At 36.9% G+C, this 15,333-nt stretch overlaps 1 protein-coding gene across 4 annotated transcripts in view; it reads right to left on the bottom strand.

The window, feature by feature from the left end:
- usp24 (ubiquitin specific peptidase 24) overlaps positions 1 to 15,333 on the bottom strand; it is a 71,635-nt gene that overhangs the window by 1,918 nt on the left and 54,384 nt on the right. For all 4 annotated transcript variants that reach the window (XM_056262795.1, XM_056262796.1, XM_056262797.1 and 1 more), the window contains 23 exons: positions 15,030 to 15,149; positions 14,179 to 14,304; positions 13,688 to 13,786; positions 13,517 to 13,599; positions 13,254 to 13,395; positions 13,048 to 13,167; positions 12,192 to 12,412; positions 11,329 to 11,453; positions 10,196 to 10,337; positions 9,969 to 10,119; positions 9,716 to 9,811; positions 9,524 to 9,627; positions 9,053 to 9,166; positions 6,601 to 6,808; positions 4,935 to 5,024; positions 4,723 to 4,825; positions 3,529 to 3,650; positions 3,333 to 3,446; positions 3,135 to 3,200; positions 2,974 to 3,040; positions 2,818 to 2,896; positions 1,799 to 1,874; positions 1,633 to 1,719 (listed from right to left, as the gene is read on the bottom strand). In XM_056262795.1, coding sequence (XP_056118770.1) covers positions 1,633 to 1,719; positions 1,799 to 1,874; positions 2,818 to 2,896; positions 2,974 to 3,040; positions 3,135 to 3,200; positions 3,333 to 3,446; positions 3,529 to 3,650; positions 4,723 to 4,825; positions 4,935 to 5,024; positions 6,601 to 6,808; positions 9,053 to 9,166; positions 9,524 to 9,627; positions 9,716 to 9,811; positions 9,969 to 10,119; positions 10,196 to 10,337; positions 11,329 to 11,453; positions 12,192 to 12,412; positions 13,048 to 13,167; positions 13,254 to 13,395; positions 13,517 to 13,599; positions 13,688 to 13,786; positions 14,179 to 14,304; positions 15,030 to 15,149 — 2,655 coding nt within the window. The remainder of the gene's footprint in view (positions 1 to 1,632; positions 1,720 to 1,798; positions 1,875 to 2,817; positions 2,897 to 2,973; positions 3,041 to 3,134; positions 3,201 to 3,332; positions 3,447 to 3,528; positions 3,651 to 4,722; positions 4,826 to 4,934; positions 5,025 to 6,600; positions 6,809 to 9,052; positions 9,167 to 9,523; positions 9,628 to 9,715; positions 9,812 to 9,968; positions 10,120 to 10,195; positions 10,338 to 11,328; positions 11,454 to 12,191; positions 12,413 to 13,047; positions 13,168 to 13,253; positions 13,396 to 13,516; positions 13,600 to 13,687; positions 13,787 to 14,178; positions 14,305 to 15,029; positions 15,150 to 15,333) is intronic.

The following is a 15,333-nucleotide window of genomic DNA, read 5'->3' as shown; positions in this document are numbered from 1 at the left end:
TCATAAGCGATCGTGTCTCTTCCGAAAATTTGGACTAAACCGCTCAATCCATACGGATTAGTTTCACGATCTCTTTATGAACTTTTTAAAGTGTCAAAGTAGTAGTTGCACAGCTGTCAATGGAGGGACATAAATCAACTCAGATTTCATTAAAAAGATCTTCATTTGTGTTTCGAACATGAACAAAAGTCTTACAGGTTTGGAATGAAATGAGGGTGAGTTGATGACAGAATTTTCAGTATTGGGTGAACTAAACCTTTAAAATAAAATACAAAATATAAAAAACAGTTACAAAAATAAAAGTCTTCTTTAAATGTTTTAAAAGACAAGCTTTTTTAATGATTTTGTACAACAGCAAATTAGCTTAAATTAGCATTTTTGTGTTGTTTTGGGGGTGTTTTCATCTCAAAGAAAAGAAAAACATTAAAGGGATACTTCACCTCTGGAAAGATAAATGTGTTTTTAAAATGGGTCATTTATGTAGAAGAAATGTGAAATTATTTTTGAATTTGGAGCTTTCTAGACTGAGAAAAGCCAGAAAATGTATTTTTGGCTTATGTGGATGAAAGACAACAACTCCCAGAATGCACTTGCTTTGCTGCCCTAGGAGGCCACGCCTACCGGTAACAGAGCGCAGTAGTTAAACAACAAGTCTAGGCTACTAGTGAGTCTCCATGATGAGTCTCCCCGGGATTTCGAGATCGCCCAAAATGTCCGGGATTCGGCTTTTGCGTTCTACAGTCGCCATTAATTATGTTTACTGTGGCGAGCAGGACGAGGCCGAGGGCGTGATTACTGATGAGAGACACCTGTGAGACGCTTCGGTCTCGTATCTCTCACGGAGGAGCGGGAATTTTCTTAGCAATGTTAAAACGCACATCAACCGATCACTTGTTTAGAGTTCATGTAAACACTACATTCAGATTCACCGATTCGCCCCTACTACTGGCTGTAGTCATTAGCCTCTGGCCAAAAAATCCTCCGATGATGCAAAATGACGATTTTTGCGTCATCGGAGGATTTTTTCCAGACAAAAAATACATAAATCTCTCGTCTCAGGGGGATATGAGGGTGGAAAGCACGGTAATTTGAAAATACTACAGGTTTTCTACTAATACAAAGCTTAATGCTAAATCCTGAAGTATCCCTTTAAGGATGTACAAAAGTGAAGGAGAGAGAAAGAGAGAGACAAATAGGACTTTTTACTCCTTTACTAAGACCTTTACAAATCATATTTTGAATTCAAAATGACAAAATTTCCCTTAATGTGTTATTGTTAACTTAAAACTATAACTATTAAAAATAGTTTTCGACAACTGAAATACTACTGAAATCAAAATAAATTAGATGAAAATAGAAAACTTGAAAACATTTAAAATGAGAAATGTCATCTTATCAACCAAATTAAATAGGTACTAAAATTGCTAAAACTGAAATAAAAATAACCTCAAACTGTATAGAAATATAAAAAAATCATAAAAGGCAATTAAAATATTAATAAATACTATAATGTAAAGTTGAAATTACAATTTTGACGAATACATACGTTTATATTGGTTATGTAGAATGTAAAACAAGTTCAGTAATGACATTAACGCAGCACAATGATACGGCAGACTGTAAGTGCAGTACCTGTGCTGAGATGGTGCGCTGGAAGGTTTTAGCTGTGGACGTCTCGTTCGATACGTTACTCTGAGGCGTCCAGTAGTGCTCGGACATCTGAAAGAGGAGAGGGGGAACTTAAAGAATGCACAATAAAGAAGAACTAGTGTGCGAGTGCGTATCTGTGGTCTCTTGCCTTCTTCTGAAGCCACTGCACTGCCCAACTCCAATGTCCCGAGAGCTCTTTAAAATAGTCCTTAGCTGGAGAACATCTGAAACACAGAGGCTTTTAACATCACTGCTTCCTCATCTAACACGATATCTAAAAATGCATCATTTATCGGTGACCATAACGGTATCAGCCATCATTTTTAGGCGTATACTGGAAGCACACAAAACATTTACTAAAGAGTTATCCGTCTTTTCTATTGTACATTAAAACATTTTTGAAACATTTTATTTAATATTGTGAGGAATTATTGTTTAAACATAGTAGACATTTAAAATATAAGCCATAATATTGGTTATTGCCTCATATCATAAAAACAACAGGGAAGCACAAATATTTTAAAAATCTAGCCATAAGCTAATAACTATTTTCATGTTTTGATTAATAACTGATAAAAGGCAGATATTAAAATTCAATACCATTTTGTCTAAACAAAGGACATGTATAACATTTAAAACTAATCGGGTAACACTTTACTTGAAGCTTTCATTTATACTGCATTATAAAAGTATTTTTAATTAACGCACCTTATAATGCATTGTATGGTCACATGAATAATTGTTACCAGAGTTATAATACTTGTGTTTTAATGTGTGTTATAGTTTCTAAAGTCGTAACAAGAAAAACAACCAAATTCAGATGCAACGAGGAATCTGCAAATATAACGCATTTTAATGTACATTAAAATGCATTATATTATAGCGTAGAATATTAAAAATTAATAGTTATTATTATTTAGGGATTACATGTACTAGTGTTATTACATTTTTGTGTATTAAGACTAACTTTGAGTGTTAGATGATAGCAAAATCATCTAAATGTAAACATATAATAAATTATCATGAACAATTAAATATTCAATATCCTACAGTTATGGATAAATGAAATAATATTGCGTGATAACTGAAATTACGCCATTATATCATATATCTCTGAAACCCAGGTATGTAAACATCTATATTGTGCATTTGGTGTCCTACACTCACTTCTGTGCCAGTGTGACCAGGAACTTCACACACTGATAGCAGCGACTGCTGTCCACATTGTTGCTCTGATGCATTAAAGCTGTGAATGAACAAGAATCAAGTCAGTCTAATCTTACAAATACTAACGCTGATAGATCCAAGTGATGTGGTTCTTACCCAGAAGGCCCTTTTCAGACTCAAATGCATATTTAAGCCTCTGGGACTGCAGAGGGTCCTCTACCATCTGAGAGGTGACAGGAAGAGCGCCGTTACATCATTACACCCTACTCCAAAGTAGTATTCATAACAGTATCACACATTTATATAGTATCACTCACCAGGATCTCTAGCAGCATCTGAAAAACGTTCTTCAGTTCATGAGGAGGAGCCGTTTCCAGATGATTCTAGAACATGAACACATTATCAGGTTACTTCAGATTTGTATATGATCTTTTATATATTAATTAATTATAAATATATAACTATACATGATTCATTCTTAAAAAAAAAAATCTTATAGGTAAGGATATACCAACCTTGAGTAATTGCAGGACTCCCAGTGAGAAAGGTTCGTTACAGAATGAGCAATATGTGATCATCTCTATGAGAAACAACAACGGGCCGGACAACTCGCGCATGGCAAACATCACCTGAAACACACGAGCCTCAGTCACAAGAGTGCAAAATAGACAGATAGAGACAAGAGAGAGTGAAAAAGAGATGTAGTCTTACCTCCATGAGATACACATGTCCTTCCGCTTTAAAGAGGAGCGTGTTGATGTCTGGATTTAGAGGCAGGAGGGGTGAAGATGGAGCCACCAGTCCCAAGGAAGCGTGCTTGAACACTCCTTGAGCTGAACACACACGAGAACATTATTTACACACATCAGTCACACAGAACACCAGTAACATCTACACACAAGCAGCAGACTGCACTACTGAATGGATGTAGTGGACTTTTCAGATTGGTTTTTATAATATAAACTACCATTAAAAAGTTTAGGGTCTGCATTTGAATTTTTTTGAAAGGCTCGCTAAGGCTACATTTATTTAATAAAAAAATTCAGTAAAACTGTGATATTGTGATTATATTATTAAAAAAAACAAAACAAAACTGTTTTCTAATTTAATATATTTTTAAAATGTCATTTATTTCTGTAATGGTAAAGCTGAATTTTCAGCATCATTACTCCAGTTTCCAGTGTCACATGATTCTTCAGAAATCATTCTAATATGCTGATTTGATGGTCAAGAAACATTTATTATTATTAATTTCGAAAACAGATGCTTCATATTTTTATGGATGAATAGAATGTTTTTACTGTCACTTTTGATTAATTTAATGCGTCCTTGCTGAATAAAAGCATTAATTTCATAAAGTCCCCCTGTGCTGAAAATCAAGCTTTTAATGTTGTTTATATGTCTATGTGGTGTTTTTAATATGCTTTAAGACAAACCAGGTACAAATTCATAAGTCATCACCATTGCTGAGTATTTTCTCCTTTAAAACTGCAGTGAACCAAAGACAGTTTCAAAAATGCGGTTTGAAATCGCTGGTGTTCCTGACTTCACAAACTACCTTGTAACCAATCAGGACAACGAGTGGATCTCTGAGCTGGTGTGAGTGAGTGGAGGCGGGGCTCATTTACATATTCAAACTAAATGAGGCAAGGGTGTAGAGTTACATGCAAGCTATTTTAAGGCATGAAGAATTTTTTTTCAAGGAAAAACATTTAATTATGTCATTTTGGTGATCAAATATAAGTTTTAAGGGATGAAATTATTGACTACAGGGGGACTTTAAAATCTTATGCATTTATTTATTTAAAATATATATATATATATAAAAAAAGTGTCTCTATCATTACAGTTTTTATTAATGCTAATAACTTTGGTGCGTGTCCAGAAATCACTGTGCGTTCGTACCCTCAGTCCTCTGAGACGTGAGGTCTGTGTGCAGCACTATCAAGGCCAGAGTGTTGTGAAGATGCAGGAACTCTCGAGCCTGTGCCGAACTCCAGCGCCGGTGCTAAAACACACAACCAGCAGAATGTCGTTAACACAGACATTAAACAACGGAGGTTAACATGAGCGCTTAAGCAATCCTCAATATTCACATGATCAGGCGTCTGCAATACCTGATTGTTTTGCCGGTTGGCTCCCAGAAGGAAGACAAGCATCCGACGATAAGCTGAATGTTTCAGCAGCAGTTGACACGGTCCACAGCCCTGAAACAGATCGTCAGTGAATAACTTCAATCTGTTCAATCTCTGTGGCTTCAGAAGACTTAAGGTGCGGTCACATTTACAGGTTTCGCCGTTCTATTGAATTCTAGTCATTCTAATAGGAATCTGCATGAACGGGAGTTTCAAGTGAGGGTGAAAAGGCGCAGATTTGCTGACCAATAGAAAGCTGCTTTGTTTGAAAGAGTTTATTTGTGAGCAGTACATTTCTACTCTATTGACAATAGGGATGTCCCGATCAGATACTTATATAATACATAAAAAAGAATAAAGAAGAGAGAAAAAACAGATCCAGGATGTTCCTTATTTTTTATTTAATTCACCTTATTTTAACATTCAACAACTCTGTTAACAAACAGAGCACTTCTGTGAGGTAGCTTGAACAATCAAGTAATTAACATAAAATCTTCACTTTTGGACTTTAGTGCAACAGTAAATATAGAAAAAGTCTAATATAAAAACAAATAGCACCTCAACTTAAAATACCCGGCAGGCATGTAAACAAAAAATAAAAATGTTTTAAAAGTGTATAAAAAAATTATGAGAATATATATAAACATTAGGGGTGTAACGGTTCACAAAATTTGCGGTTCGGTTCGATACGATACAGCAAAAAGAAAGAAATGCCTGAGAAATTTCCTATTTATTAAAAGAAAAAATATTTTTAAATAAGTTTGAGTTTTCCTACATCTTGAAACTTTCAGGTTTATACATGGGGGTAATCTTTGAAGGATGAACAAATAATGTTTTGGTAATCAGATTAAAAATAACATTTAAATATATATTTATATAATATTTGAGTTTTGAAGTGCAACATTAAATCCATGTTCATTCACGGCACAATGTTTCTCCTGGTTCCCACGTCAGCGCTGTTTGATCTAATAGAGATCTACGGTTAATAAACGGAGAAATTTGAATGCTTCTCACTAGATCTCGAGGCGATGTTATTACTTCAGTGGCGAATTCAAATGTTTTCTTCACTGGATGTCTTCGCTTGATCTCGCGCTGCACAGATGTTGCTGGTCCGAACTGATAAACGGTCCGTTAAGCACAATATAATGAGAAGCGCATTTTCGTTCCGCTTTCATTACGTTTGCCATTTGATGTTGCGCAACGTTGTGGTGATCGCACCAGCGCGGATTTTGTCTGCAGGAAAAATGGTCCTAGGAATCGTTCGGTTTGTATGCGTACCGAACCGGAAGCCTCGTCCCGAAACGGTTCAATAATTACGAATACATGTACCGTTACACCCCTAATTTGCATACATCCGAGTCCTGATCGGGAGGTAACGTCCGATTCCGATCGAGTCTGAAACCACGTGATCGGGCCCGATTTCCGATCGCGTGATTGGATCGGGACATCCCTAATTGACAACGGATGTTGTTTATTGTTGACACAAAATGTTGCTAATGTGACCGCACCTTTAGAATATTAAGTGTATAGAACACTTTTAATGGTGCTTTCTTGAACTTTCTGTTCTTTTCCATAAAGAAAATGTATAGTATGTACACTTTTCAAATATACTGTCTGGTGCCCATTACAGTGACATCATCGTTCTCACCCTCTGAGCAAAGTTACTGAAGAGGCTGAAGTACTGAGAACAGTTCTTGCAGTTGTCCGGGACGTCTTTATCCAACAGAGAAAGCAGCATGTCCAAAAGACAGTCCAGCCCAGCGTCCTGGAAGTACAAAGCACTCTCCAGGGTCTTCTCCAGGATGGTGGCCACCACGACACGGACCTCACGAACACTGCCTTCCAACAGACAGATCCTACAGAGATAGGAAGACATGTCCTTTATGAGATTCACCCATTAACTTGTGAATGTTTTGTGAATTCAACCCGTTTTCTACGTTTTGCATGAATATGTGGTAGGAGATAATGGATGTTGGCATATCTGATATGGTTGGGAGGTTCTGTGGAAACTCTTCCTGCAGAGCCAGCTCTATCGGTCTTTCCAGGGGGGAAAGAGTTTGCAAAATTATGGCTCCAGGTCTCCATTGATAAGGGAAACGGTTGCTTGTTTTGTTGGAAGTGTGTCAGAACTCGATCATAAAACACTACGGAACATTCCCTGGCTTCGGCTGCGGTGTGGACTCGTGGAGTGATATTTGGGGCAGCCCTATCATCCGATACCAACCCGCCAATCGTGTAACAGTGATGCGAATCTCCTGATCTCTACACACATTAACATCCCGAGACTGGCCCACCTTTCAGGATGACAGAAAGCAGCTGTGGCCGTAGCAAAACAATTATGGCCATACACTTACACAAACACAGGTGTTTTTGGTTTTGGGGGAACTGGAAACAAAATTGAGGGAACATCTTAAAAACCCTCATGGTCTTTTTGCACCATTTACGGCTCTCCATGCATTTCTTTTTAACAGAAGTTAAATGTGCAGTGGCCTCAAATCTTATTTGGACAATTAGTTTAAAAGTGTGCTGTATTTCTTTAAAATAAATGGCACTTAGTTTGTTATTTTGTTGCATATATATATATATGTTAGGGCTGTCGATTTAACACGTTAATTAGATGAATTACAGTAAAAAAAAATAACACGTTAAAATTATTAACGCATTTAACGCACTTGCCCCGCCCCTGACCTACGTAGTCCATCTTACATTTCATACAGTTGATTAATGACGAATATGATGCAGGGCAACAACAACTGCCTATAGAATGCAGTTGGAATGGCTCTAAAATTTTAAATATGAGGACAAAAATGCCTCTGTTTGAGTTTTTGTCTCATTTACATCATGATATAGTTATATTACACGAGTAACGAGTGCAATATTACTGTCCAGAATAGCACGAGTGCAAATGTGATACTGATTTTATACAACAGTTCAATAAATAAGAAGTAAATATTGTGTTATTTTAGACACAAAATTGTGTTTTGCTCAGTTTTGCCAATGAAAACATAGAGACAAAGCAGAACTGTTTGTCTCCGAGGCAACACACAGTGGCGTTTCATTTCTGAATCTGCGTTCTGAACCAATGATTCAGAGGACCATTAATAAAGAGAGGACATTTTTAAGACATTTACCACCACCTACGGGCAATTTTAGTTTCTTATTTAGAGAATAATTTCATGTTTCCAAATTAATAAAAAAAAAAATGAACGGAATAGTTCACCCCAAAATATTTTTTTCTGAAGCTCCTTTTTGTAATGTCTATTTGATGCTTTACACAATGAATTTCTCTGCCAAATTTGGTGTGCAATTAATTAGATTCATGCTTCTGCTTTGTGGATGAATATGGTTACAATATTACAACACATAAAACATTTACTACTAGGCTTAAGACATAACCAGTTTAGATGGAAAGGATCTCAAGTTGACAAGCTGAAAACATGAATGTATAAAAACACCATCTCCTTACTCCATCCCTCAGTTCTCGCCATCTCCGAAAAGCCAAGCCAATGTTGATTCTTGTTTTATTACGAGTTCTGTCACGTTCTCATTTTGCCAGCAAACTCTCTTCTGTTCGGCTTTTTTTTAAAAAAAAGGGTGATTCCCCAGAGTTCGGAGATTTATCCATGTCAACCTTTCTCGCTCGTTGTGACAACCAACCTATGCCAGTCCCACACCATACATGCGTCAAAGTAGCCTGAGCAACTTTTCTATATTTACAGATATAATGCAGCACAGGGGAGTGACATATGTACGCAATTCCCCGACATGTATAAAACAGGCTTAGCATGGTGAATCAGGGTAAGACAAAAAAACATTTTCAAAGAAGGATTAATGATGTATTGACTTAAATTTTTAACAAAAAAAGTTACATAGTGTAACTTTAAGTGTGGCTTAAAGTCAAATATCTTGCTTATGCTATCAACCCTCTACTTTGCGAGTAAATCGTGTGACAAAATTTTGCACTAGGCAACTAATTATTAGCCACTGGCGAATAAATTGTTAGATTTCACTCACCAATGATTAAGTGTCTAAAACGTTTAAAAGCCAATGGTGATTCTATTGCCAATGCGTATGCAGAGAATGATGGATATAATGCTCACTTGATGATTTCCCGTCCTTCAGGTGAGACCAGGTACTGGACCATCCACTTACACCCCTCGCTACTCTTGGACAACAAAACCTCCACGGTAGCAATCCACTCCTCTGTGTCCACCCTGAGAGAGAAGACGGCAGGAGTTGCACATTGATAACATACAATGATCAGTCTAAATTCACACTTGGGAGATTCATTTAATGAGACAATAATTAATATATATCTAATTTTTTTTTTACTTTGCAAATTTACAGTGCATTACAAATCTAGTTTATTATTATTTTAAATAAAATGTTTGAAAATAATTTGAAATGAATATCTTTCTTTCTCTATGTATAGTATATAATTATTCATTTTAAAATAAATATGTTTTGAATGTTTTCACCACTAGTTCTCGTCCTTGTAATAGTTTAACAATAATAACAACAACTGGAACAAGCCTTGAGTTTAAGCATTGTGAACAAAAGCAGTGTCTCACCTGAGTTTCTTTTTGGTGCGCAGGTACGTGTGGAAGAGGAACTGGACGGCCAGCTGCAGACTGGTTTTTGCCATGGCCTGATAAGACGGATGCTTTAACTTTGTCTGTAAAAAGGTAAAGCTCAAAAATGAGTGCAGTCAATATACAGAGCTTACAGAAGAGGCAATAATCAAATGAATTTTCAGTGTTTACCGCATTGACAGAGGCCAGAGACAGTGTGAAGCTGAAGTAATCGCTGTTGTAAACATCTCTGTTCTTCATAAACTTCAGATTCTCATCTCTCACCATCTACAGATCCAAAAATCGGGAGTGTGTCAAACTTGTCAAAACATTCTTATACCTCAAAACAATATTATCAGGAGGACACATGATGGTTCTCTCAACCATTTATACATTTTATTCCTGAAGATGTTGATATTTTAGTCACAGGCCTTAAAACCTCTACCTGATAGATCCTGGCGGGCATCTTCTCCACAAACAGACCCTTCTTCTCTCCTTTCTTGACCAAGCGTGTGAGCAGGCTGAGGCGGTCGTTATTGGCTCTGGGAGGCCGTGGGGAGGATTGGGGTGAGATCTCCGGAGAGGACGGGGCTGACCTGAGATGAAGCATTATGAGCATTAATAAGCGTGTCCATGTTCAAACATTGATGCAGGAGGAAGACGCTAACTCACAGGGAGAGATCCTCTGCCTCCTGCCTCATGATGCTGACTCGACTCTTTTTGGGCAGGACGGGGGAGTTCTGGTCACTGATGCGCTGGTAGAACAGCATGTAGGCGTTCCAGTAGCGCCGCCGCACATCCGGGTAGGGGTTCGCTATAGCATATGAACACATAATCATAGGAACCCCATGAGTGATAATGAGGATGATTATGTGAATTTAATCTGTCTAGGATAAGTGTAAGATGTACAGTGTATGGTACATTTTATAAATTAGGTCAACCCCAAAAAATTGATAAATAAATAAAACTTGTCAATAACAGCGAAATTGGTTCTTGATACCACAGAAAAAAAGAATATTCTAGCTAATAACAAAGACAAAATAAACTAAATAAAGGGGGTCCTATTATGCTTTTTTACATTTTCAACTTTTAGTGTGTAAAGTTGCTGTTTGAGCATGAAAAATGTCTGTAAGGTCACAAAGTATCTCTATATCAGTAAGCACTGTTTCTGAACGCTTGAGTTTTCTTTCCAGGAATGAACACCTCATAATATTCCTCATTTTAATAATTCCCAATCAAGGCATACGCAATATAAAGGGGCGAGGCCTGGTTGAGTTGTGTTAGTAGTGTGTTGAAACTCGCGGTTATGGTAAGGGGCGTGACTAACGTAAAACGCTTGAAATGATTGACCATTCACAGCACACTAGTCCAGCTGACCAATCAGAGAGCATTGTGCTTTTCAGAAGGAGGGGCTTCATAGAGACAGGAACTAAACAGAGCGTTACTGACAGACTGGGAAGAGAGGTACTGCAACAATGTCAAATATGTGAAACATAATGTGTTTTTTTTTTAACATTCAAACATGAAAACCTATTCTAGTAGACCCCAAAAACAAGACTTTGAAAAGGGGTATAATGTATCCTCCAAGTAAAAGGGTTTGACGTTCATATTTATAAGCTGCAGAATTTTATTTACTTAACATATTAATATATATTCTTATATTATGTATTTATGTTTTATTTTATAGCTATTCATGTTCAGAGGAGGTACTACCAGAAATGTTAATTTTACTGACTTGGCACAGAAGTACTGTTACTATTGACATAATTAATATTTATGGATTTAAAGAAATACTAATGACTTACACTGGTCGTAAACTTTGGGTCTGTATTCTCCCCCAAAACACTCATACTCCAGAGTCTCATCGTTCATGTCAAACTCTTCCACAACATTGTCGTTAAACTTATACCAGCGTCCTCGTGCACTACCCCTAAAAGGGAAGAGAGCATTGGAAAAACATGTTATGGATCTTACTCAGTTCACAGTGGTCACTCAAACATTCCTTCATTCCCTGAATAAAATAAAGCGCTGGTTAAAAGCGCCATCATGCCGCCAAGCATCTGGGACAGTTTAAGACTCTAATAAAAGCACTCTTGCCAAAAACAGAAGCACCCCCCCCCCCTTACTGAAGTATAATGGAAATAGACTCTGCAGAACTTCATAAACTTATCGTTCAAACACAAGCTACCCGGGATCCTTTAACAAAAGCTTTATATAACATTACAATGCATTCTGTAATCTCTTTTTTCCTATCTTGTTTCCTGGTATTAAACTCAAGAATTAAAACCCAACGCAACTCGTCTCTCATCATTTGACTAAGAACTCCTAAACTTTTCTGTCAGCCGAATTATATATAATTTAACAACACATTCACGTTCATGGTTAATGGTTAAATGATGTGGACGAAAACATAAAATAGTTCATCTTTTTTAGTAAGTGTTTTATTTTGACGGTTTTCTTTTTAGAGTAATTTATTTTAATAGTCATCTTTTCATCAACTCACAAATGACCAGGTGAACTTGAAAAATCCTGTGAATAGTGATCAGACTCATGATTTTTGTCTGATGAATGATAAAATGAGCTCTCTTTTGATCAAGTAAACACCAGAACACCCCACAAACTGCACAGTAACATGCTAAAACACGGTCTCTCTCTTGCGGTCACTCACCGGCGGTCTTTGATGAAGGAGTAATAGTGTCCCGCGTGGGCCTGTCCGCTGTGAACCACCACTCCCACCAGTTCATAGTTCTCAGAGATGGTGACCTTTTTCCGAGGCGACCCCCCGGATCCGGCCTCACCCCCTCTCCCGTTATCGCCGTGATCCGCGCTTGAATCCTGACGGGCCATCCCTGACACAGTGTACGGCTCCATGTTGAGCACCCAGGGGAACTAAGAGGACACAAAGTGAACAAATTATTGAAACGGATGCAAATCGATTATACACTAGCATTCAAAAGATTGGGGTCAAACCGATTTTTTAAAAACTTTTATCCAGCAAGGACACATTAAATTAATTAAAAGTAAAAGTAAAGACACTTATAATGATACAAAAGATTTCCATTTCAAACAAATTACTTTCTATTCATCAAAGAGTCCTGAAAAAAATGTGCCATGGCATGGGTTCCTCTAAAATATTAAGTAGCACAACTGTTTTCAACATAAATAACAATAATACATTTCTTGAGCACCAAATCAGAATATTAAAGTGATTTCTGAAGGATTATGTGACACTGAAGACTGGAGTAATGATGTTGAAAATTCATATATATTAAAATTGAAAACAGAAAAATAGAACATTTTAAAATAGAAAAAGCCATATTAAATTGTAATAGTTCACAATATTGCTGATTTTACTGATCAAATAAATGCAGCCTCGGTGAGCATGAGAGACTTTCTACCAGAAATTCTACTGACCCCAAACTTTTGTACAGTAGTGTAATAAATAAATAATCAACAGATTAATTGAATTTTAAACGATTTATTAGTTGCAGCCGAAAACTACATGACATCAGCAGAGCTCTTACTCTGATCTGCTCGTCGTATTTGATGGACCGGCCGCTTTCCCAGTCGAAGCCGAATCGCATGAGGTGGATGACCAGCACGCTGGGTAGAGACTTTATACAGGTGCGCTTCACAGTGGTCCGCTGCAACACAAAATGTGTGAGCACAAATGTACATAGACATTCCACTGCAGTTCTTTATCAAGGAGAACAACTGTATCCAACTGTACCTTCTCTTTACATTTCTCGCAGTAATAAGCATTGCTGCCATCCAGGACCTCACCCCTGACGAACTGATCCAGAGAGATCTCCAGACTCTGACAGGACGTCACCCCCAAATTCAGAGCCATGAACGTCTCCTCACGCTCATACCTACAAACCGTAACCAAACACCAACTCAAGCTACTGTTTTTAAGAAGACTACTTGAAAAAAAAAAAAAAAGTGTTTGGAATGACATGTGGGTGAGCAAACAATGACTTCTTTAAGGCTCACCTGTGTGGGCAGTCTTTGCATATCTTCTGATCGGAGAAAATGCCCTGGAACGTGTTCTTGAAGATCTGCTCTCGACCGATTTTCTGTAAGGGAGACATTGGGAGAATTACAAACACACTTCAGACTGTGCACGTACACTCGAGTATGCAGGGGACATCAGGTGCGCTGTACCTTTAGATGTTCATCAAGCTGATCCACCAGACTGGTGAAGAACTCGTAGGCATCCTGCTGTTCTCGCACATATAATTCTTTATTCCACATCTTAAAGATCTGCATGTGATGAGAATGATCAAATACTTGCTCTTAATTCTGATGACTGGAGCATGGTTATTATCATTAACTAAAACTTAAAACAACAAAACATTACCTAAAACACCATATTTGTATAGTTTAAATTTGAAGTACAAAAATAACCAAAACTAAACATAATAAAAACTATATAGACATTTAAAAATGACAAAAACACAACAGAATTACTAAAACTAAAATATTAACAAACTATAGCGTACAGTATATATTATGCTGAAACACTGGACTTTTTTCATCATGTATCACTTTAAAATGATCACTACTAAGTATTTTTAGAATTTATAACTTTGTACATTTAAAATGAATGTATACAGTGCATTTTAAGTATGGATGATCATAAAGGTGGTTCTCACCTTCCAGAAGTTCTCAGGTATGTAGTACTGCAGTTTGCTCTCCATCAGGTGACCGAACAGAGACTGAACCTGACAGAACACACTCTCCTCTGGGTTTTCAGCGTCATCTTCTATTGACAAGACAGACTACAACACACACACACCTTTATATTCTTACCAAAAACTATGATGAAGACAAAAAAATTATTTTATTAAAATTTTTTTTTACAATTTATTCCGCATCATTACTCCAGTCTTCAGTGTCACATGATCCTTCAGAAATCATCATTATAACAAGATGAAAACAGTTTTTGTGGAAACCATGATACCTTTTTGTAGGATTCTTTAATAAATGGAATGTTGGAAAGAACTAAAGAATGAAAACTAAACTAAAACTATAAATGTGTGGGACAATAAGAAAGAAAACTAAAAGAGAATTGCATGATAAAGCTGGTCTGATTTAATTCATCTGTCAAGTCTGAATTCTGATAAATATTGAAGCATTCCCTGCACTATGCAGTGTTGCTGAAAATTTGACAAACAAATACAAGTTTTACACACTATTATAAACTGCATCATACTCAAAATAATACTTTGTCTCATTATAAGCAGATGGAACAACTTGGGGCACTAATATCAAAGAATTATACTAAAAAAAGAAAAATAGAAGTATACCAAAAAATAAGCATTTGTCGAAAAAATACAGATAAATAATAATTACACACATAAAAATCATCCTTTGTTTAATAACAAAAATATGGAGTCAGACAGCTATAAACACTTTGCCAGTTCAATCCTACTACTTTTAGGTTAGGGCGTCACCTAATGGAGAGAGACTGTGCTAACCGTACACTGGTAATAATGGAGTTTACCTCAGGCAAACCAGGCTGCATGTAGAGCTGCTGGAACACTGCATTCATATAGCAGGTCGCACCTCCGTTCTTCAGCCCCACAAACCCTGACACAGAGCGACTGTCTACGGGAGGAAGATACTGACAACACACACATGACACAAATTAATGCAAGTACATCTGTTGTAAGGCTTCTTACAGTAGAACATGGAATTAAAATGCATTTCTATTTTCTCCAAAAGTCAAGTCAAGTCACCTTTTTTATATATATATAGGGCTTTACAATAAGAGGAAAATAACATGATGCAAACTTCATAAAATATGT

Source organism: Rhinichthys klamathensis, unplaced genomic scaffold (genome assembly GCF_029890125.1).
Source record: "Rhinichthys klamathensis goyatoka isolate OS25496 unplaced genomic scaffold, OSU_Roscu_1.1 h1tg000196l_1, whole genome shotgun sequence".
Taxonomy (NCBI): domain Eukaryota; kingdom Metazoa; phylum Chordata; class Actinopteri; order Cypriniformes; family Leuciscidae; genus Rhinichthys; species Rhinichthys klamathensis.
This window is presented reverse-complemented; position numbering and strand designations above follow the sequence as displayed.